The sequence below is a fragment of the Candoia aspera genome, chromosome 3 (genome assembly GCF_035149785.1).
Source record: "Candoia aspera isolate rCanAsp1 chromosome 3, rCanAsp1.hap2, whole genome shotgun sequence".
NCBI classification, from domain to species: Eukaryota; Metazoa; Chordata; class Lepidosauria; order Squamata; family Boidae; genus Candoia; species Candoia aspera.
In genome coordinates, this window is record NC_086155.1 from 107,713,379 (window position 1) to 107,736,620 (window position 23,242).

The following is a 23,242-nucleotide window of genomic DNA, read 5'->3' on the forward strand; positions in this document are numbered from 1 at the left end:
TCTTGAGGAAATGGAACCCTTGGAAGAAACAGTGGCCTCAGCAAAAAGAAATGAGCTTGAGGATTTGGGGCTTCAAGAGGAACCAGCATATTTTAATCCTCTCCTGAGGGCTGCCTTAAGAGGTGATGTAGAAGAAGTACAACAGATTTTTGAGGACTTGGAGGATCCTGATCATGAAAAAGCCAACAAGTTCTTAATGGAAAAGGATATTATAGGGAGAAACCTACTATTTCCAACATGCATGGTTGGTCAGAGTGACATTATCCAGTCCCTGGCAAGATATGGGGTTGACCTGAAGGACAAGACAGCCAGAGGTACATAACAGTCTAGATACTTTGAATTCAGCATCACTAAGAGTCTAAGAAAAAGTCCCTTTAAAAATTATCTCAGTTTCTGTTCTGAATTTGAAAACAGACACTAGAACGTTATAATGGGTCAGTGCTCATAGCTATCTTTTCAGCTAACAGAAAGTAGAGTTTTCTGGAATAAGCCTTTCATTAGCCCTTCAATTCCATTGCTTTTACTTTCCTCCTCTATTTTTATCTAATTCCAGCCTAACAATTTTCACTAGTGCTGTAGCTTTTTTCCCATATAGATTCTCAAACCCTTGCCATGCAAGTTCCATGTAGTCTCCTTTAATTCCTAGTTTGGGAAATGATAACTCTCTCTTTCTTTGGCTCTGAATCTACCATTTTTATTCCTCCATGGTCCATTAATGTCATTAGCTCCCCTATAATGTATCCACTGAACAGCTTTTTCAAGCTAATTTTTCTCTCTGAAATATCTGTCCTTTACTTTATTAACATGTCTGTGCTGTTCTGAAAAATTTACTTCTCTATCACAATACATGTATACGTGCATGTTTATAAAAATATACAAGAATCAGTGGTTGAAAAATGATAGCTTAAAGAGATAATACATTAATCTTTTGATTCTCAAGACTGAATTCATAGACACAGGAGTTTTTACAGAAAATAGTTGGCAATTCTATGGAAATACATGCACACATAAACACACACACACACAGATACACACAAGCATTAATGTGTGTGTGTGTACTTTAAATCATTTAATTGTTGAGATTAGGTGAAAGTTTATGATAGTCTTGAATTATGGAATATTTTAGAGAAATATTAAATTGAGAGTTTGTTACAGAATTTAGTAATACCATGAAAGTTCAGCATGCACAAGAATAAATGGAATGCTTAGTAAATGGTTTAACAGCGAGTGGAGAGTAAGACAGGATGTGTAAAGCCAACTTGGTTGTTTAATTAATTTATGGATAAATGTATAAGGAATGCTTGTGGAGATATTCAATATGTGTTGGTTGGGGATACACATATGAAGGTACTTTTGTATGCAGAGGATGCCATGCTGTTGACTGTGAACCTTTATGGAATTCAGGAGAAAAATAAACCTAAGTTGAATGCAATGAGAATAGGTTACTTGAGAAATATATGTGATAAAATAAGACAAGATAAGGTTAAGAATGAATGGATCCTTAAGAAATGTGGATTGACCAGTATGAAAGAACTATATTGAAGTAATTTGGTGAATGGATTGAGAAGAACAGGAAGATCAAGAGTCATGGTTGGGTAGAATAGATGAGATCAGAAAGGAGAGAAATTTGAAAAACAAAATGCAATATATAAAATAGCATATGGATATGGTGAAAGTAAGGATGGTGTGCAAGGACAGAAAGGTATGGCGAATTATGCTGGTGTAAATTAGATTTAACAATACTATATTTCCTTTTCTTTTTTTCTAACCTCACACCTTAATTTATTTAGCTTATTATTTCTTATTCCTTTTCTGTGCTTTGCATAGACTGGGTTCTACATATATTTAAGCATTCAGTCAGAATGGCATTCTGGAAGCTGACTGACCATCCAGTATTAATCTGATGGCTTGCTAATGGGCAGATGAGTTTTCTTGTATACGTTGTGGAAAAAAAGTATTATAAACAGATTTTCTGTGCACAGTCATGTATATTGATTTGGTTTGTTCTCTCAGGTTATACACTTCTTCACTGTGCTGCAGCTTGGGGTCAACTAGACACACTGAAAACTCTGGTAGAGCTGGAAGCTGACATTTATGCAACTACATTCCGGGGTGAAAAGGCTAGAGATATTGCAAATCGATATAAGCAAACAGAGTGTGTTGAATTCTTGGATTGGGCAGGTAACATTAGTAACTAATAAGTTTCTTTGAGATGTGGATCTAGTCTTACAGTACTCAAATCAGCTGGATCCTGAAAAAGTACGGTTATTATCAATATAGCATTGATTTAAAATATCTGAAGTTCATTTTGCCCTGAATGAATTTAGCATTTGACTTAAATCAGAGGAAACTTCATTTGTTTTCCTTTCAGTTATACAAGTATAGAGCAACATCATAATCATTAGACCTTAAAAGCCTTAATCCCATTTAGTGTTGAATTTGGTATTCACATTATTGTGATTTGCAGTTGTACTGTGACAGCTGAGCTCTCTAATCTTTATATCAACCTGAAGGCAGATCTCAGCTGTACATTTTAGTATATTTATGTCATTGAAGTATCACTGTAAACTGTTGTTGCCAGAATTCAAATAGTTGTAACTGAACCAGTGGTGTCACTTTTGTTTGTAGTACCTTAGTGTATTAAATAGTGTGGCTGTTGATCAACATTCCACATTAGGGAGGCAATGGAGAAGATATCAGAGTTGCTTTTGCTGGACTTGTACTTATACTGACCCCTTTTCGTTGCTACCATTAAATACATGAAGCTGAGAAGACTCCTGGTCCTGATGTTATTCCATTTGATTGAAATTTTATCTCCTATTTTACTAGAGTTTTATACCAAAACTTTTTCAGATAAAACCCTGACTTTTAGTTTTAATGAAACAAGCATTATAGATATTTCCAAGCTGGGCAAGAACTCTACCACATGTTTTTTTTTAAGAATTTTATTAAATTTCAGAAAAAGATAAAAGATACAAAACAAAAACAAAAAACTACAAAAAAAAAACCCTTAAAAAGTGTGGAAACACGAGAGAAAAATTTTAAATAGATTACAAAGAGAAGTGACTTCTGACTTTAAACATCAAGGATATACAGGAATTTACCATAATCAATCTTTTACTCTACAGTATATTAAACCAAAATCACATTATTTCTACAAGTCAACCCCTTAGCACATTATAAAAATCACTAAATACCATGATCTCTCCCCCTATATTAAAAGAAAAGAAAAAATATAAATCACCTAATCAACTCCCCCCCCAATAACAATTACGTAGTCTTCTGCAAGGATTAAGTTGGAAGAAATATCACACGAAGCAGAGGACCTCTAGCTAACACTACCAATTCCAAATCTTTTCAAGTCAAGATTTGTTGATGACTGGAGTTCCAGTGGGAACATGATGGACTGAACAGCTGTGCCCACAAACTCTGTGGGCAGAACTGGCATCGTGGCAGTCGTTTTGGGCTCACTCTGATTCCTCCTGAAACCCAGGAGCATTTTTCTGGACCAAGGAAAATGCTCGGAATTGACCCATTTGTCCTCCAAATGGCAAGTTTCAGCCAGGAGATTGTAAACAGCATTCGTGATCAACGGGTAAGATTTCACCGGGAGGCTGGGACGCCACCATTTCCAAGCCACGCTGCAGTCTTAAAGAGACATTAAATCCAGCCACCCCATTTCTAAAGCACCCAATTTTTAAAAAGTATTTCTACCCTAAGAGAGGCTTTCTACATTAAGGAGAAACAATTTCTCTTGGTGCTTATCATTTTTGTGATTAATTAAATTTTTTTTTTAAAGGTTTGGATTTTGCTTTCCATCCAATACCAAGGAGCGTTGAGAGTATGTTATTGTCTCACTGTTATTATTTTTGTGCTAATTTTGAAGATTTTAGCTTTTTTCCTACATCTCCCGTTCTGAACTTTTACTTTCCTGCCACTACTTTCTTTGGGGAACTGTCTGTTATCTTAACTCAATTCAGAAATTTTCCATTACCTTTCACTTTTGCTGGTTAACTATCTAGGGGGCGCCATAACCTACTGCCTCAGACATGGAGGATCTTAACCAGGCTTTCTCTGACTTTCATCAAGATATTAAAGCTGATATTAAGCAGATTTTTTTCTGATTTCTGCCAAGTTATTATGCAAGACATTCAGAGCATTGTGGAAAATATGTGGTCTAAAATGTGCCATCTGGTTGGGGATGTTGTGAATGAAATTGAAGAATCTAACAGCCATGGAAATGTCTCTCCTAAGAGTGAGATTCTGGCTTCTGTTGAAATCCTGGATGAAATTGACAGTGCTGAATTGAAGAACTTAAGCAGAGAAATTGAGCTGCAAGACAGTGAATTTGACTTTCTGATGGAATGTTATGGAAAAGAAGGGGTTATTACGTATGGGAGGTTTTGTGAAGAGAAGTCTGTGTTTGTGGGGAGAACAGTTGGGCTGTTTGATTTCTTTAAGAAAATAGCTCTGTGTTTATTATGGGGATATGTAAATGTTTTGGTCTATTTTGAAGTGGGTTAAGGGACCAAAAATATTTATCTGGATGGTCTTTTGGCTTTGGATTTTAAAAAATTAATATTAATTAATGTTTCTTGTATTATTAATTATAATGGCAGACAATTTACATACTTTTTTATTTTTGATCTTTATTATAGTAGACAGGAATGTATAGAATAGTAGTAGGAACGGAATAATTAATTAACTCTACCACATGTTCTAACTAAAGACCTATTTCCTTGATAATTGTGGATGCTGAAATTTTAACAACTACTTTGACCCACAGATTATCTGGTATTGTTTCCAGCTATAGTACATCCAAACCCAGAGTGGATTTATACAGGGCCTTCAACCTTCTAATAGTAAAGTCTTTTAATTTATGTTCTTGTCTTAATTCACAATAGGCAAGACTCTGCAGCTATAATTTATTTAGCTAAGAAAGCCTTTGATGTGTTTTATCAGCAATTCTTAAAGCTGGCTTTAATTTATTTTGGGTTTCCTCAGAGGTTTTTTTATTTTGGATTGCTATAATTCATTCATTTATTCAACATGAGTGATTAGTAATGGTACATATTACAGTTGCCCTCTCCCTCCCTCTTTTCTTAAAATTTGGCTTTACTACCTCTTACCGGCATAATTAAAAATTACAAAAATTTCAAGAGAATTCTGGTGGGAAGATATCATCTTATTATATGGTGATATTCTATGTTTATACCTCAACAAGAAATATCTATTTGCAATCCTACTTTATTAATATATGAGTTTGGGATCCTGTCTTCTTATTCTACAAATGGTTGTACAGTAAATCAGTCTTTTTCAAAAAAGGAGCAAAGAAGAAGTCTTAAGTAATGTGGTCTAAGCTTTTGGAGTTGTTCTGTTTATAATAATTTCCATGGTCCTTTAATTTTCAAATTACTATGCTTATCAGTCTTAAAACTGTTCTTTAATGCTGTATGTATAGTTCTGGATTTCCTGGGGATTGTTCTGCTTAGTTTTTTTTTATGCATCAAACCATAACGCAGTTTGTTTAATTTTGGTTCAGCCTGTTGCGTGAAACCAACCTTTGACAGTCAGATTAATACTACAAGGTATGATCACTGGTGTGTCTCTCTCCCACCAACCTTCATCCAGAATCCCTTGGTCACTCTCTAGCAGAGCCATGATTCTTACTTTGCAATTCTTGTAAAAGTATTTTGAGTATTAGAGATACTGTCACATTTATTAGTCTGGCCTGGCAGACAATAGCGAGCCTTTTTCTAACTCTTGATGATTTTGTCATTTTGTGAGAAGTGTCTGTATCTAATCAGTACTCAGAGGATTGTTTCTTATCAAGATGTCTTCAGGGCCAGAAATGTAACTGATTGCCTTACAGGAGTACTAAACAAAGAGGTAAAAGTGTTCTGAGGGAAGGTTCAGAGGCTGAAGAGTAAAACAAAGGGATTCTTTTCCTTTCTTATGATCACTGGCAACTTACATAAACTTGAGTTTTAGCTACTGAACCGCTCAGCCATCTTCTCATTCTCTTAGGATCACTTGCCTTTTGCCTGATCTTTGCTTGCCTGTTGCCCCTGAGCAGAGATCATATCAAGAGAGCACTGGGAAGAAAGAATATTTTTCCATCTTTTTTTCTGTCACATAGAATTGCTATGTGAGTGGTAAAGCTATATCTGAAATCCAGTGAGTAGGAAGGATGTGCAACTGCTAAAACAGAGCTTTGCTCCCTTGTGAAAAGGGAACCTTCTATTAGACAGTGTTCAGTTCCAGTTTTATATAACAGAAGAAAGATCATATTGAAGACTCACAACATTATCTACCAAATACAGTCTTTAATTATTGATATTGTAGATGCAAATCACTTTGGTTTGACTTTGAAACAACATTTAATAGCCCCTCTGTGCCTTCTTCAGTACAATCCATAATATCCTGCACAGAATCTATGTCAAACATACCAAGCAACCTATGTTGGAGCTTTGTTATTTCCTTTGCCACCTTACTGGATTAGAAGCAGCACTCCAAATATTCAGTAAGAGCTGAACATAGGAAGGAAGAAACTTTTGGGCTTATACATTACATGTCTGAACTGGAGCTATGGTTGTGCAGACAAACTGGGAAGAGCTGTTCGTCTTCATCAAGTTCATCGTTTTTTCTCTTTTTGTTAAATTTATGGTACTTTATTTCTTTTTTGTGATGATGGGTGACACGCTTCATGTATTTCATCATCTTGGAAGTGTTAGTCACTAACTTGTAGAGCATTTTGTTCATGTCGTAGCTATAGTCATCATTTATTTCTGAGACAACTGATACTGCTGTTGTCAGGTTCTCTGACTGTCAAGTGAGAAAAATTGCAAGAGTGTTAATGTTGTTGTTTTAAACGTTTATAAATAATAATATAACAGAGATATTGGCATTAAGTTATAGTAGAGATATTGGCATTAAGCTCAAAATGTATACTTTTTTATATAATGAAAACAATTCAATGTACTCTGGTATCTTTTATTAATGTTATATTGAGCATTAATTGTATAACTTCAGTAATTATCTGTCCATTTGTAGGTAATCTTTTTTGAAAATACATTTTTGTTTTAAATAAACAAAATAATCGCAAGTTAAGTAGCAGGTAGCTTTGAACTGGAGTTTGATATGTAGATAATAAGTAATGGATACTTTTCTTGTCATATAAATAAAAGTGTCAAGAAAGGTTTCCTTACTCAATTTCTTAATTTCTTAACTCAGGCTGTTGTTAAATGCATAAGATCAAAGCTAGTAATAGGACCGTTAACCTTACATAGAGAGAGGTCCACATTTTAAACCTTGGGAACGACTGTTTACCTTGGTATCTAGGTAAACAGACACCAGATATATCCAGAAATCCTACATTCAGACTGACTTAAATACTTTTAGCCCGTTCTTACTTCAGCCACATGAATTAATTTGTATAACTGATTATTTCATTTCTTCTCTGCATTAAAAATATTTTTATTTAAAATTATTTAGCATAAAGCTATGCTGTAATCTCTCTATAATATCACATTCTGGTGACAGACTTTCATTACTATATTCTGCTTATTACTGCTTCCTTAGATGTTACCTTTGCTTTTGATTTTTGCCTGGTGCCCCTATCTCAGCTCTGTTTCCAATCCTGCTTCAAAATTCACCCCAAAGTTCCCCCCTCCCCAATATTCTCATTGTCTTAAATTGTTTTGATTTTCTGACATGAAAATATCTGCTCCTTGCCTTTGGCTCCATGCTTGTTAGCGTCTATAAAGATAACATCTGAGAACTGAACTTTGTTACATTGATATGATGGGACTTTTCAACAGTTAGATATTTTTACTTATTTACCATGAATTACAACTTTTATTGAGAATGTACACCACCTGGTCTGTAGCTTCTTACCTCAGATTGGGCACTGTGTATGCATACCATTCAAAATCTAAATTAGACAAAATTTAGCTGAACTTAGAATACAGGTTGGATTTAAGATATCACAATTAAGTTCTTGAATGCAAAGCAGCACAAATCTTATCTGTACCAGACTATATCAGATTTTAGCCATTCAAAGAACTATGGAAATTATAATTCTCTGAATGCTAAAACAGCTCCTTCCAGATGAATTGGAACTGTAACTCCTAGGATTCTATGCTGAAGCAGAGAATTCTGGGAGCTGCAATTCTAACACATCTGCAAGGTAGGTTAGGGCTGTCTGAGCCAGATTTTCAGTGAGGATAATTTGTTGGATTAGCATCATTAATAATATGCATGTGCCCACACTGAATTGGCGATTATACAGTATATTACTCAGAATATATATATGGTAGAGAACCAAATATGTGAAGAGCAATCTAATAACTTTCCCACTAAATCTGCTTTGGAGAATTGGGAAAAAGATGTTGGGAATGTGAGTGAGATGAAATAATTACATCATCAGCAGACAGCATTATTTTTAATTCATAGGACTCTGAGTTAGGGGTAGGGAATGAAAGCTAGAGGTCAGTCAGTGGTATAATTGGGAATGGATGAAGCATCCTCTTCATTGCACAGCTGGTATCGGAGTCTTACCTTTGTGTTTTTTGTCAGTTTCAGCTTGGATAAAAGGAAGTGTGCAGCTAAACCTACAGCTATGATGAGTGCCAGTTTCAAACTAGCAGATAATACTTCTAGGCACCCTTTAGATAATCCTATGCCAGTAAGACACTGGACTATGTGACATAATGAGTTATGAAAGAGGATATTTTGCTCTTTAGTCACCAGTTCCAGATCCTTTGGAGTCATTTCCCAAGCAACTCTTGTCCAGGCTGGTCGTTCACAAACACCGACAACATCTTGCATCAAGAAGATAGTCCACAAAAGAAAAATCTGGCAAGAACCACACAGAAACATTTTATGTTATTTTCAGACAAAAATGTCTCTATGTAATGGATGTTCCTTGTGTAAGAGTTGCAGCAAATGGCTTTTGAGGTTCATTATGGACTGTCACAAAAGAGTCTTAATCAAATAAATCCTTCCATGATAAAGCAAGCTTCCAGCTTGGGTACTAGAGAGATTTGAATGCAGGCAATATCAGCCCATCAGCTGTGGGAAGATTCTGTGATGTCATAAAGGAGCTCCAGATCTTATAGACAGTGTCTATGATGTCAGTAAGAACTCAAGGACAGCATTTCACAGTAAAGGAATGTAACATAGCAGCCTCATGGCAAAGAATAGAAAATGTCTAAAACTGGGACTATCCTCCTACTCTTAAAACACAGTTTACATTTATCAAACGATATGTTGTTGACATGTCTTGTCCCTAATTCCTGTACCATAGTGTTATGAACACAAAGTATATCTAACTGAATTATTTATATATTCTTCCCCTGTTGATCCTTGCCTTTCTTCACCTCCCTATATACTTCCCTATATTTTAGATTGTACGCATGTTGGGAGAGGGCCAGTCGTTCTTTTAAAAATGCCATGTTTATAGTTGGTATCAGATAAAGAAATCTTTAGTACAGTTGACTTGTGAATGCTGGCTAATTAATGCCATTCCCAGGGGAAGAAGATGCTATGTGTTGCTTAATTGAAACACAGTCCAGATGCCATGAAAACCTCAGCCTGAATCTGAATTAATCAGAAAATTAATAGTTATATATATATATTTGAAAATCTTACTATATTTTCTACAAATAATTGTTTCCTCATATGTCAAAATGTGTACACATACATAATGCTTTCCCTAATTCTGAATAAGGCCTCTTTGAAGACCATAACTTAGAGTGAATATTTACCAAAAGTAATTGACAAATGTTATTTTATTTTTCTAATAAATGGTTGTTTTCCAAATGTAAGCAGCTTTAATTGTACTAGAAAAAAAAATAAATTCTGCTTTTAATATAAAAAGATGCAGTTATGGAAATTGTTTAAATTATTATTCTAATTACCTTCCCCAAAGCTCCATAAACATGACTTGAGGCTTTGTTAATTTTGCTTCTCAGATCACACCTTTATATGACGTTAGACAGTGCAGGGATAAGATCTATTACTGTTTCCGTGGCTAAATATAGATCTTGGGGTATTTATAGAGGAGGGAGAGGGGATGCAGAACAGAAATTAAATACTGTAGTGTCTTTGCCATCTTCTACTCCTTGCTTGTTACACTGACCACTAGGAGGTGGGCACTACATGACTGGTTTCATCCTACTTGGGATTTGTAGACATAAATAGCCAGATATTTTATGGGAATCAAGCCTTTGTGAGAAAAATAAGTTTTCAGATGAATGGTCATGTTTAAACCAAATTGAAACATAAAGGTATGTGGCAACAACCTTGGAAGCTATCGCACACCAGCTTCTGCAGCTTCTGCTAACTTTTATCAGGACATTCCTATAGCAACCCATGAATCCTTGTACTGAAGAGGTTTGCTCCCTCCCTTCTTCCCACTAAGGCAATGGTTTTCTTCAGAGTAGATAAGTAGGACAGAAAGTAACTTGAGATCTATTGCTTATGAATATGTATATATGCCTGCATCAGCATATGAATATGTGTCATGAGTACCGTTGAGCTGAAGGCATCAGCACAACGGCACACATGACAATACCTAGGAAGCAGAGGAAGGGATTTAAGATAAGCAAAGCACGCACAACAACAGACACAGACCCCGAGGAGAAGGGAATGACCCCGGCCGGATGACCCAGCCATCAGAACACAAAAGAGGAAGAAGGAAAGACAAAGACAGGGTGGATCACGAGGCACACCTGAAGCTGTCAGCGAAGCGCAACGGAGATCGCCCAGCTGACAGCAATCACCGGCCGGAGAAAGAAACCGATTATGGGCGAAGCCCGGGGCACCAGCAGGGGCCCTGCAACCCTTCACCTACCGGCAAGGAAGCATGCAGGACTGGGGGGGGATGACACAACCCAAAGTGGGGGGGGCGCTGACCGGCGCGGGCTATTTAAACCCTGCACCGGCGCGCTCCCTTCACTCTCAGCTTTTTTCTCGTCAAGCACTACACTGAAATAAACCTGAACCTGCTCTTCCTTGAATCAGTGTCTGTGTTTCACTCAGTGGTAGGCAGCGCATGACAATATGTATGATTACATCATTTCCTTTTCTGTAATGTATAAATATCAATGCATTTCTTTTGTCTGCAGGGGAGGCACCCACCATCTTGGTGAGGACCCCTTCAGTGTGCACTGTATCAATAAAGACTGCAATCAGCCTTGATTACTTATGCTTTGAGTCTTGTGTTGATTCCACACCTTCTACTGGGAATTGCACTCATGGACCTTTGTGCTTATAGAGGGAGTGAAGGTGTATGGAAGTAAAAAGAAAAACCCATAAATGGGGCATGACATAATGTGAAACCTGTATCTCTCTGCCCTGAGAGCTTAAGGGAAGGTAGACTGTTTATACCATTCTCATAGATCCCTTATGTGCTACGTGATGTGCCTTGACTGTATATGTCATGTCTACAAGGAGCCAGAGATAATGAGATAACTGCAAAGGAAACTTACCAATTTGGAGATATCCATAAATTAAAAACCAGTAGAAAAGAAATTGGTTGCCATTCCAAGCACAATTAGAGACGAATCAACATGAGAAAGGCAGACAGGCAGTAATAGGAGCAAGTGCACTCTTGTCAGCACCTTTTAAAAAATCAGTACATACTAAGTAGGTAGGGACAGTTTTCATCAGGATTACTGCAGAGTGAAGGCAGTTTAATCTTTCAATCTCTGGCTGTGATCCCAATAAAAATATACCCTCCAGCAATTACTTTTTTCCTGGAAAAATCTCATATAATTTAATCTCTAAAATGGACTGCTGCTCAGGGCAAAATGGGAAAAAATGAGAAATCTAGATGATGTCGATAATCCAGTTAACTTCAACTCTGATAGACTTGTTATCATATAGAACCGCAGCATTTCTTTGATCTTCTGATGTTTCTTTATTCTCTCTTTCTTTTTAGAGGCCAAGCAGAATTTACGCAGTTTTATTTCCCAAATCCAGGCAACAGTCACAGATCCTGAGAAAGTGCAAGGAAGGCTTAATAAAGAAGATAAGGTATATTAATTAATAGTAATTAAGTACTTGTTTTCTTTATATTGTGGCTAGTTTAAATTTGGCTAGTTTAATCTAAAGCTTAAATAGTCAGTTGTATGTTTGGTATGAGAATTAAAAAGACATGTTTAATGCTAAAACATTGTAGAGATCTTTAAATATCAAATTAATTTCCTCCATATTTCTTAACAGTAAGATAGATTGTGGCGTCCTCTAGTGCCTTAGGAAGGTAAAGTCATTAACGCTGTAACTGAACACTCTCTCCAGCCTTTTTATCTCCAGTGTGGCCAATCAGGAAAATAATAAGTAATAACAAAGAGCATTCCCATGGGAAAGTGAAAGTAAATAGATCAGAACTCCAATTTGTAGATTCAACAAAGAAGAGAAAGTTCTATATTCCTCAAAAACAACTTTAATAGGACTTTGGGTGGGGGACATGGCTGACTGAACAGCTGTGTCTGCAAGCTCCGTGGACAGAACTGACAGCGGTGGTTCTTTTTTTGGCTCAGGCAGACTTTTCCCTGAAGTCCAAGAGTGATTTCATGGACAAAGAAAACACTTGGAATATCCCATCTGCCCTCTGGAACAGCAACTTGCAGCCCGAGAATTGCAAACAGTGTTCGTGCCAATCGGGCAAGTGTCACTGGGAGGCAGGGATGTCACCATTTCCAAGCTGCGCTGTAGCCTCAAGGGACATTACATCAAGCCACCCCATTTCTAAATTATCCAATTTATATTTTTTTAAAGTTATGTACCTTAAGAGAGATTTTCTGCAGCAAGGAGAAACGATCTCTTTTGGTGCTTGTCGTTATTTTTGGGATTACTTTTCAATTTTTTAAAAAAACTTTGGCTTATTTTCCCATTTGGATATTGAGGAGAATTGAGAATAAATAATTGTCTTCCAGCTATTATTTTTGTATTGAATTTGAAGGAATTAACATTTTTCTACACATTGAATCTGCTGTTTTGAATCTTCAGTTTTCTGTTCACTTTCCCTGGAGATGCTTGTTAGCATACTTTCTCTTATGTCAACAACTTTCGGAGATCTTCTATTGACTCATTAACTCCTATGTTTGCTAGTCAAGTATCAGCTGAAGCCTGTTGTTCCCCATCCAGATCCCCACAGCCCCCAGGCACCAAGAGAGGGCAGTCACAGCATCACTTACCTCACCTGGGACAGAGATGTATAATTGGGTATCATCAGCGTACTGATGATACCTCATCCTGTGGTGACAGATGATCTCACCCAGCGGTTTCATATAGATGTTAAATAGGACAGGAGAAAGAACCGAACCCTGCAGCACCCCACAAAGGAAGGGCCAAGGGTCAGACCTCTCATTCCCTATCAACATCGATTGGGACTGGCCTCAGAGGAAGGAGGTGAACCAACGCAAAACCACGCTGCCCACCCCCAACTCCCTGAGCCGACCCAAAAGGATACCATGGTTGATGGTATCGAAAGCCACTGAGAGGTCAAGAAGAGCAAGGATAGATGCACTGCCACCACCCTGCTCCCTCCAGAGGTCATCCATAAGTGTGACCAATGCTGTTTCTGTCCCATATCTGGGCCTGAAACCTGACTGAAAAGAGTCCAGATAATCCATTTCCCCAGAATCCTTTGGAGCTGCAATGCCACAACTTTCTCAACCACCTTTCCCAAAAAGGGGAGGTGGGAGACAGGACGAAAATTGTCTAGAACAGTAGGGTCCGGGGATGGTTTCTTGAGGAGGGAGTGCACCAGCACCTCCTTAAAGGCAGCCAGGAACACTCCCTCTCCCAAGGATGTATTAACCATCGCCTGGGCCCAGTCACATGTCATCTCCCGGGCTGCCTTCACCAGCCAGGAGGGGCATGGGTCTAGATGACACGTGGTGGCATTGACAGTCCAGAGGATCCTGTCCACTTCCTCTGGTCCAGCAGGATCAAACTGTTCCCAGATAACTGGGTATGTTCCCTCGGTATTTCCTCAGACTGTGCCTCATGCTTGGAGTCCAACTTGGATTGGATCTGAGTGATTTTATCCTGCAGATGCTCAGAAAACTCCTCCACACGGCTCTGTAGGTGGGACACTGGGCCCACCTTCCCCAACAGGGAACGAGTGATCTTAAACAGGGCTGTTGGATGGCATTTTGCAGACACAATAAGAGCAGAGAAATATTGACATTTTGCTGCTCTTACCACCACAAGGTAGGCCTTAATAGCAGCTCTAGCTTGTGTTTGGTCGGATTTGGTCTTCCTCCAGTGGTGCTCTAGACATCTCTTAACCCTCTTCAAAACCCTCAACTCCTCTGTAAACCATCGGGAGTGTCGGGTTGGATGGGGCAAGCGAGGTCGCACAGGCGCAATCCTGTCCAAGGCCTTGGCTGCCTCCCTATTCCAGGCTGCAGCCAGGACCTCTGCTGGACCATGCAGTAGAACCTCAGTTATAATCCCCAGCTCCTTTTGAAAACCCACTGGGTCCATCCGTCGCCGGGGTTGTGGAAGAAGTTGATTCTAGTGAAGATGGAGATGTTTCTACTGACAGTGAACTTGAAGCTCTTGTCCCAGATGACCAGATCTTGGTGCTAAAGGAGTTAAAAGAACAGACCAAATTGCAAATCACAAATGCAGATGCAGTTAGGTTTTTTTTGATGGAATGTTATGGGAAAGAAGAGGCTCTGTTCTGTGGTAGGTTTTTAATGAGAAATCTGAGTTTCCAAAGGGGGCAGTTGGGCTGTTTGATTTCTGTATAAAAACTGCCTCATGTGTAATATGGAAATATGTAAATGCTTTGGTTTATTTTGAGGTGGGGTTGAGAATTAAGAATGCTTATTTGGATTGATATTAAGGCTTGTATGATTTCATTTTTCTTTAATGATTTAGATTAAGATTTACTGGATTGCTTTTAAGGTTTGTTTGATTTTTAAGATGTATAAGATATAATATTTGCTTGGTTTTAGGTTTAATAGGGTTAAGATTATTATAGTATTATTAATTATAAAAGTAAACAATTTAAATGTTTGTATAATTTGATTTCTATTATAGTGGACAGAAATATATAGAATAGTGGTAGGAAGGAAATAATTAAATAAAAAATTTTGGGGGGAAGTTGATTTGGGGATATATATATATATATATATATATATATATATATATTCATTCATTCATTCATTCATTCTTTAAATAAAAGGGGAAGGAGCAATTGTGTTTAGTGATTTTTATAATGTGCTAGTGGAATAATTTATAGAAATAATGTGATCTTGGTCTGATATAGAGTAAGGGATTGATTATGGAATTTGCTGTATATTCTTGTTGTTGAAAGCCGGAAGTCACCTCTTTATGAAATCTTCAAAATTCTTTTTTCTTGTGTTTCACCCTTTTTTTAGTTTTCTCTTTTTTCTTTTCCTAGTTTTTTTTTCTTTTTTGTAGTTCTTATCTTTGTTTCAAACTTAATAAAATTATTAAAAATAACTTCAATAAAAAAGCAAGAAAAAACAAAATTCTTTAAGTCTTAGTTTAACAAATTATATATAAAAAGCCTATTTATTTATATATTTATTAAATTTCTCTGCCGCCCATCTCATGCATAACAAAAATTACCAAGTTAATAATTTTCAAAAATAATGAGCCACCAAGACATTCCACATTTCTCTGTCGTAGAAAGCCTCTCTTTGGTAAAATTCAAACAAAGCAAACTTAGCGCTATAGAAATGGGGTGGGCAGCTTTAAGGTCCGTTTTGGCTTCAGAGCAGCTTGGGAAGATGACGATGCCCCCCCCCCCCCAGCTGATTGCTTACCAATTGCAAAATGGTCTTCTGGCTATGACCAGCCATCTGGAGAACATGGGATGATTCCTGCGGTTCTCCTTAATCTGGAGAACGCTTCTGGGCTCCAAGGAAGCCTGTCTGAGCCCAGGAAAAAAAAGCCACTCTGACAGGTCAGTCCGCAGACAATGGAAAAAAACAGCTCAAGCTGCCATTGTCCCCACCAGAAGTCCCGAATTTGAAATAAATTTTTAAGTAGATCATGATCTCCCAGGGAACCCCTAGTGACCTCTCACAGAACCCTGGTTGAGAAACCCTGAGCTATACACATCAAAGTAAACCAAAATTTTAATTCCTGACTAAATGTTTACATATACCTTAGAGACAAAGGATTGCTTGGAGCAAACAATTCCTGCTTGCTTGTCCTGGGTTTTTCCTTATTCTTGTGGATTACAACATGAAATCAGAGGCACAGGAGCAATACTGTATTACCTTAGCTACTTCTCCTGCCTTGTTAACCAAATTTGTCTTGGCTTTTAAAAGACAGAAGGTATTTTCTTACAGAAGGGAAGGGGATGGAATCTCCTTTCACTGCAGTAAAGTAAACATGCTTCTGCCAGATCTGGCTTGAGACATTGTATTTCTTGTTGAGGAGCAGTTGTCCATCTTGTAAATGCTGGGTGGCATCACAACAAAATGGAATTGCCATACTTACCTTGTTTGGGGACATCTATATGCATTATCCTATTATTGCCATTTTCTCACACTTTATTAAAATAGAACTAATCAAATCCCACATACCTTTGGCTCTCTTCCTTTTTTTCTTAACGCAGGGCTTTAAACTAGGCAGCATTTTTCTATTATAAGTTATCCTATCACTACTCAATGGATCAACTTTGTTGTGGTGCCTCCATGTCTTGAGGAAGATGTATGAAGGCTAGCCCTACAGAGTGCTGCTGGTGATATGGAAAGCTAGCCTGTGTTCTTATCCTTTCCCTTTGCAGTCTAAAGGTAGGATCTATTTAGTGGAGATGCACATGAAGGCTATCATAAAAAGAAGTTTCTGGAATTACTACAATTTTAAGATGTTCTGTTTTTTGTATCTTGAGATTTCTCAAGAGCCCTAGTGAAGCAGAAAAAAATAAAAATTTAAGATTGTAAGTAATATCCATGCTCTGAAATCATACAAGTCACTATAGCTTGCATGGCCTACATTTTCACTAGATTACCTCTAGTGATAGTTTAGCAAGTGCTGGTTTTTGCTGATACTCTTCTTTGTTTATTCTTTGTGTAGACAACCTCCATCAAGGCCTGTCAGGCCAAGTTGGATTGGCTTGAAAATACTAAAGATCCTACTACACAAGAATTTATTGATCAGAAACAGCAGTTGGAGGATATAATGCTTCCTATCTTCATAAAGTTGGCTGCACCACGTAAGTACTTGAAGCTTCTTTTTGTATAAAACAGTTCTCTTACCTTTTTAATTACTTTATTTTCAGGAAATGTTTTCTGCAGGCCCATGTCAGGTATTGAACCTTTGCATAATCCAGAATAAATTTCCTTTGAGAGATGTACTATTACCTTCCAACTTGTTAATTAAGTTTACTGAAAACCTCACTCCTTCCGTTTCTTTTTAGCATTTCCAATGCCCGTAATATGACAAATGTATAGGCAGTCCTGGCTTAACCACCACAACTGGAACCAGCAACTCTGTGGTTAAGCAATGTAGTCATTAAGCAAAACATCACATGTCCATGCTGGACTTTGTCACTCCCACTGGTCATTAAGCTAATCACTGTGGGTCGTTAAGCAAGACATCATATGACCATGACTTGCAATTTCACTGCCAGCTTCTCCATTTGTTTGTTGGAAGCTGGTTGCGAAGCGCCCAAATTTTGGTCACAAGACCGCAGGGATGCTGTGACAGTTGTAAGCGGAAGGAAAAGTCAGTTACTTTTTCAGTGCCATTGTAACTTCAAAGTCACTAAACAGGGCAGTTGTTAAGTGAGGACTACATTTAATAGTATCTTAAGCTGTTTGAATATGGATAACTTTGTTGCATTTCTTAAGGGCAGTTTCTAAATCCAAATAGGGGAGAGCTATCAAATTGGCTTCTCTGAATCTACTTATTTCACTTATTCCACAAAAAAATACTCTTCAGTCACTGAATGTGAGAATAACTGCAATGTCATGCATTGGATTTCCACTCACAGAAGAATCCTGTACCTTGCAATAAGACAAAGAATTTCTTTGCATCTAGGTTACAGGATAGTTACGTGATCTGCAAGCAGTTTCCTACTCTATACATTCCCACTATTCTCAAATTCCACAAAATTCAGGACTGCAAAAGGAAATACATCCTTCAAATATACATTTGTAGATTGCATAACTGATTGTGGCAAAAAGTGTGCAATTTCCCTCACGTGCCAGAAGTGTATTTTATTAATTTTATCTGGACCTCTTAAAATTACAAAATATACTTCTCCTCTTCTCCAGCTGATAACAAAGAAGGCAATGTGACAATCACATCCATGGCAGCTGTTGGTCTCAGGCCAACGTTCCACTGCTTGTCACCAAGCCATACCTGGCTTTTACTGCCCACATTCCCTCTAAGTGGGCAAGCCACAAACCTTAATCACTAGAGCTCCGGACACATAAATCCAGTCACTGTCGGCTGAAGGCCCACAATCATTTAAATCTGAAACTGTGCCTTTCTTCCAAGGCAAAACAGACTTATCAGCAGGGACCAAATGAACTAAAGTTTCTTCCAGAAGAGTTAAGATAACTGAATCATTAGCATAAAGGTAGATGGATATGGATTCTACTAGATTTGGAAGGCAAAACTTGCTTTTAGAAAGAATTTGAATGATAGACCTATGCTGCATAAATTGCATTAATGTATTATTTGACATATTTAAGAATGAGTGAACAGTAACATATATTTTAACTCTGATTTATTTTCTGAATATGCTAAATAAAAAAGGACACATCTTTGTTAACACAAGTTTTTCTGAATTAAGTTTTTAATTAATACAGTGGATTAAAATGGAAGTCCCAAATACTAATAACAGTGTATTCAATTTATTTTGTAAAATGAACCTAAGAACCTTTATTTCTGATAATCTTGCAAACATAATCCAAGGTTTGAATTTTTTACACACGACAGAAATTGTTTCCCATTAATGAAAAAAATGAAAAGAGTTAATCTGCTGTTCATGAAGCATGATTATATGTGGCTAGAGAATAGAAAAGAGATTAAAGAAAAATCTGTACTGATGTAAAGTGGCAAACTCAATTCCAAGAAGAGGGTCAGGAAAACTGATTACATTTGAACAAAGTAAGTCTAAACTGACTAGCTGATGCTGTAAGCCACACCAGTCACTGGGTTAAAAGAAATAATAGACACTTTGCTTCCCTTCTGCAACAGCCTCTCAAAGTATATTTCCACAGATTTAAAACAACCAGTCCTGCAAAGTCCCAGCGATCAGCTTTCTGGCTTGTATGATTTCTCTTCACAATTGTTACTGAGGTTGAGAGGTATAACGAAGGTAATTCTTGCCTGATGGAAGTTGCTTAGTGCAAACCCCCCCTGGAAACAGCTTTTTGGCTTCTTCATCCGATAAGTTTGGAATAACCATGACCTGGTCTCCAGACTCACAAGGAAAGGAAAAAAAAAGATTAGTAATAAGCCTCTTACTTGGATAATATCCCAATTTCCATTATTTGGCAAAAACTAGAACCTACAGTCTATGAGTGCATACTGCATGTGTGAAGCACACACTATCATCTTCCTTTCATTGAAGCTGGATTGTATGATTTGTTTCTGCATATACTCTACATTTCAAGTTATGATACAGCTGAAATATATAATATGCTTCATATGTGAAAAGGTGAAAGGTCCCCTGTGCAAGCACCGAGTCATATCTGACCCTTTGGGGGGAGGCCGCTTTTACGACATTTTCTTGGCAGACTATCGAGTGGGGTGGTTTGCCATTGCCTTCCCCAGTCGTCACCTTCCCCGGCAAGCTGGGTGTGTCCCGAGAACACAAAAGATACGAAGTACATGCCAAGGAGCTCTTGCCAAAATGCCTAAAAAGACAACCTATAGCTAAATAAAGGCTAGTTATTTTGTCTCATATTATCTTGGATATTTCAAATAATTTGCAAACTAGGTGTCTTGTACGTACACTGAAACAGGCAACATACAGAACATTTTTCCCCATGCCCATAAAACTTATTGCTAAATTAGACAAATATTCAAAACATTTGTCATGGCCTTTCCAAACAGAAGCAATATTTAACAAGATTTCACAAGGTTTCTTTATCATTTTTTCTTCCTCCCCCTGCTTTTTAAGAAAGGCAATTTCAGCTGATGACCTTATGGGCATGATAGGACCTGCATTAGGAAATCCATATTTCAGCCGTGCAAATTGCTTTGAAAAAATTAAAGTATACAAATGCAGCAAATTCAGGTTACTCTGAATAATAAATATATAAAACTACCACAAATATTTTAATATGCAAAAAAAGGAATGATTATTATGGAGATGCTGACAAACAACAACAAGGTGTAAGAGTTTAAACCAGAGTACAATTATCAGGAATTGAAGACAGTTTACGAGAGTTTATGCCTAGGGAGCCCAAATGATTGATTATAGGGCTTTCATAAATATGTCCATTTTTTAAAAAAAAAATTCTCAGCAAGACCAGGAACTCTTCCATTTAGGACAATGCTAATTGTATTCTCACAACACTAATTGTACTGTCAGGAGATACTACTCTGATAACTTCATGCAGGTGATGATCGAATCTATTCGAATTTTTGTATTTAGCACCTCCCACAGTATTTAGGAAGAATCTGTTTCTTTAACAACTTTCATTTTATCTCAATAAAACTATGGATTAAGTGGATTTAAACAAGTGAACAGCTACCTTCCAATCAACAGGTGTAGCGACTTTCTTAACAGCTGTTAATTGCAGGGAGTCAACAACTCTTAGAATCTCATCAAAGTTTCTGCCAGTGGTTGCTGGGTATAGGATAGAGAGTTTGAGCTTCTTATCTGGGCCAAAAATGAATACCTATAGAGCAAAGTTACAGAATTGTAAATAGAAGAAATTATCTCATATAAATTATTGTTCTAAAAACCATCTACTTCTTGGCAATCCTTTGTGGAATTATAATTGTCCATCTCTTTAGTGTTATATTTTCCCTATGGCAAATAATAAATGCATTGAGGGGCAATGCATTTAGTAAAATGGAATTCTTGGATAGGAATTGTTCCACTTACCTTTTGAGGCCAAAGTTCTTGTCCAAAACCATTTACAAGTTGCAAACCTAAACTTGGCACAACTGTGATATGTTTACTTTATCATTAAAATGGGAAGCATATCAAATGAGTTTCAAGTATTTATTTAAGACTACAACTGCTCTGTACAAAGGAAATTTGAGAAATAGATGGGAACATTCCTCTACAAAGAAAATTCTTTTGAAATGATTGCTGTGTAAACTTAGGTAGCTCTCTCTCATTTATTTCATTGTGACCTATTCGGGTTTCACAGTGCAGAGTCCTCAAAACACAGAGTGGTTCCCCCCTCCTCTTGTTTATGGATCTTTTAAAAAAATGTTTAATAAAAAAAATACATGAGAATAAATGTAAAGCACAGAAAGGGGAGATTAGTAAGTTTCATAACAACTGAAAGATAAGAGGAGAATCTATCCCATCAACATATTTAATTTTTAGTCAGTCTAAAATGAAGTTCAGCAGCTATGGGCTTATTCTTTTTCTCATTTTCTGGAATCTGTTTTATATGATTGGATTTCTAAATAATATTACCTATTACTCTAACTTTATTATTTCATAACCCATCCCATTTCGACTAGATATATCAGCAATTTTATTTCTTGCAGACACACTTATCGGCTACATGGGGAGGCTTAAGAGACCACAGGCTCCTCATCTGGTTAAATAATAACAGATTAAATAGAAATAATTCAATAAATAGTATATACACAATTGAGAAAACTGCAGCCTGCAGGAACACAATGTTAAAGGGGCACTGGATACTTACCACACGAGCAGTCAAAGGCATTCCATCTTTGTCTCTCTCATCTGGATCCAGCATCCCAAGTTGGACTGAAAGTTCCCGTTTTGCATCAGCAATTATTGGAAAGGGGAGTTTGTCTGTAGCCTTATCACCATTGTAGGCATTGATGTCCTGCAGGATGGGAAAATACCATGTTTTATCACAAACCTGCTCAATTTATTTATTTATTTATCTATCTATCTATCTATCTAATTTATCCCCACCCATCTCCTCCCGTCGGAGGCCTCTGGGCGGTTTACAACAGATGATTAAAACCATCAGAATAATAAAATACAATAAAAATACTATAAATAGAAATAAAAATAAAGAATAAAAATCCAAGCGATGAGAGATCTAAAACAGTCCAAGTGTGGGAGGAGTGGTCTATAACAACCATCCCCATGTAACTCTATTCCCCTCTCCACCCCAAGCGAGGCGGCAGAACCAGGTCTTCAGACTCCGCCGAAAGGCCAGGAGCGATGGGGCCGATTAGAATTAGCGTGAAGTCAAATCTGTACAAAAACTTAGTCCTATTTCTTTTAGTTATAAAAACATTTGTAGTTTTCAGAAGCCCTCCATGTGGTTTATAAAAATGATTGGAACATTCAAAAGAGACATTAAGCCAGAATAACCCAAATAAACAAAAAAACATAACTTAATTAAAAACAGCAACATGCTGCAAGGCAAGCAACCTATTTTTTGAGACATTCTGTAGAGATTTTGTGATGAAATAATGTGAAAAGTCAGGCTCAAAATGAGGAGACTAAGATTTGTATCTGTACATCTGTTCTAGATGAGCATTTTATTTTATGAAATATTAGCTCTCCACAATACTGACTGTTGATAGAAGAAGCCAACCATTAGCCTCCTAACTGAAATGGCATACCTGTAACTTCCAGGATTGTTGTTTCCATCTTACCCTAGTTTCCTGCACAAGATGTAAAGCAGGGAAGCAGAAAATTTGGGGGCCTAAGGGCCACAGTTCTAGTTAGGCAACTTGGCAGTGGTTATATATTGCCAGCAGAAGGAAGATCAAGATCCACAGAGACAAAAACAGGTTAGGGATATTTTCTATCAGTCTGGAGACAACACTGGCATACCTTATGATTAATCTAAATATATTTTATGGTTAACACAGGTGGGCAAGAATCCGCTGTCAAAAAACCCTGAATGCTTTTTGGTAAGTGAAATTTTTGACCTACGTGCAGCACATCCAGCAGCTAGCCAGATCTCAAAAAAACCTAAGCAGGGTTGTTTAGTTGGATAAGAGACAATCAGGAAATTCCAGGGCAGGCTAGACCGGGAAATAAAAAATACACCATGGAAGAAGGCAGTGGCAAACCATTTCTCTACTATTGTGCTACAAGTGTGCTAAGAGG

At 37.3% G+C, this 23,242-nt stretch overlaps 2 protein-coding genes across 2 annotated transcripts in view; one reads left to right on the plus strand and one right to left on the minus strand.

The window, feature by feature from the left end:
• Positions 1-23,242, plus strand: part of ANKRD45 (ankyrin repeat domain 45) — a 26,201-nt gene continuing 2,959 nt past the window's right edge. Inside the window, 8 exon segments of the mRNA XM_063298515.1 lie at positions 1-314; positions 2,014-2,181; positions 11,945-12,039; positions 17,074-17,212; positions 18,040-18,054; positions 18,057-18,089; positions 18,092-18,175; positions 23,001-23,043. Of these exon segments, the coding sequence (XP_063154585.1) occupies positions 11-314; positions 2,014-2,181; positions 11,945-12,039; positions 17,074-17,212; positions 18,040-18,054; positions 18,057-18,089; positions 18,092-18,175; positions 23,001-23,043 (881 nt within the window). The 5' untranslated portion in view covers positions 1-10.
• Positions 18,845-23,242, minus strand: part of PRDX6 (peroxiredoxin 6) — a 14,461-nt gene continuing 10,063 nt past the window's right edge. Inside the window, exons 3-5 of the mRNA XM_063298514.1 lie at positions 21,849-21,995; positions 20,712-20,858; positions 18,845-19,432 (exon numbers count right to left, since the gene is read on the minus strand). Of these exons, the coding sequence (XP_063154584.1) occupies positions 19,301-19,432; positions 20,712-20,858; positions 21,849-21,995 (426 nt within the window). The 3' untranslated portion in view covers positions 18,845-19,300. The remainder of the gene's footprint in view (positions 19,433-20,711; positions 20,859-21,848; positions 21,996-23,242) is intronic.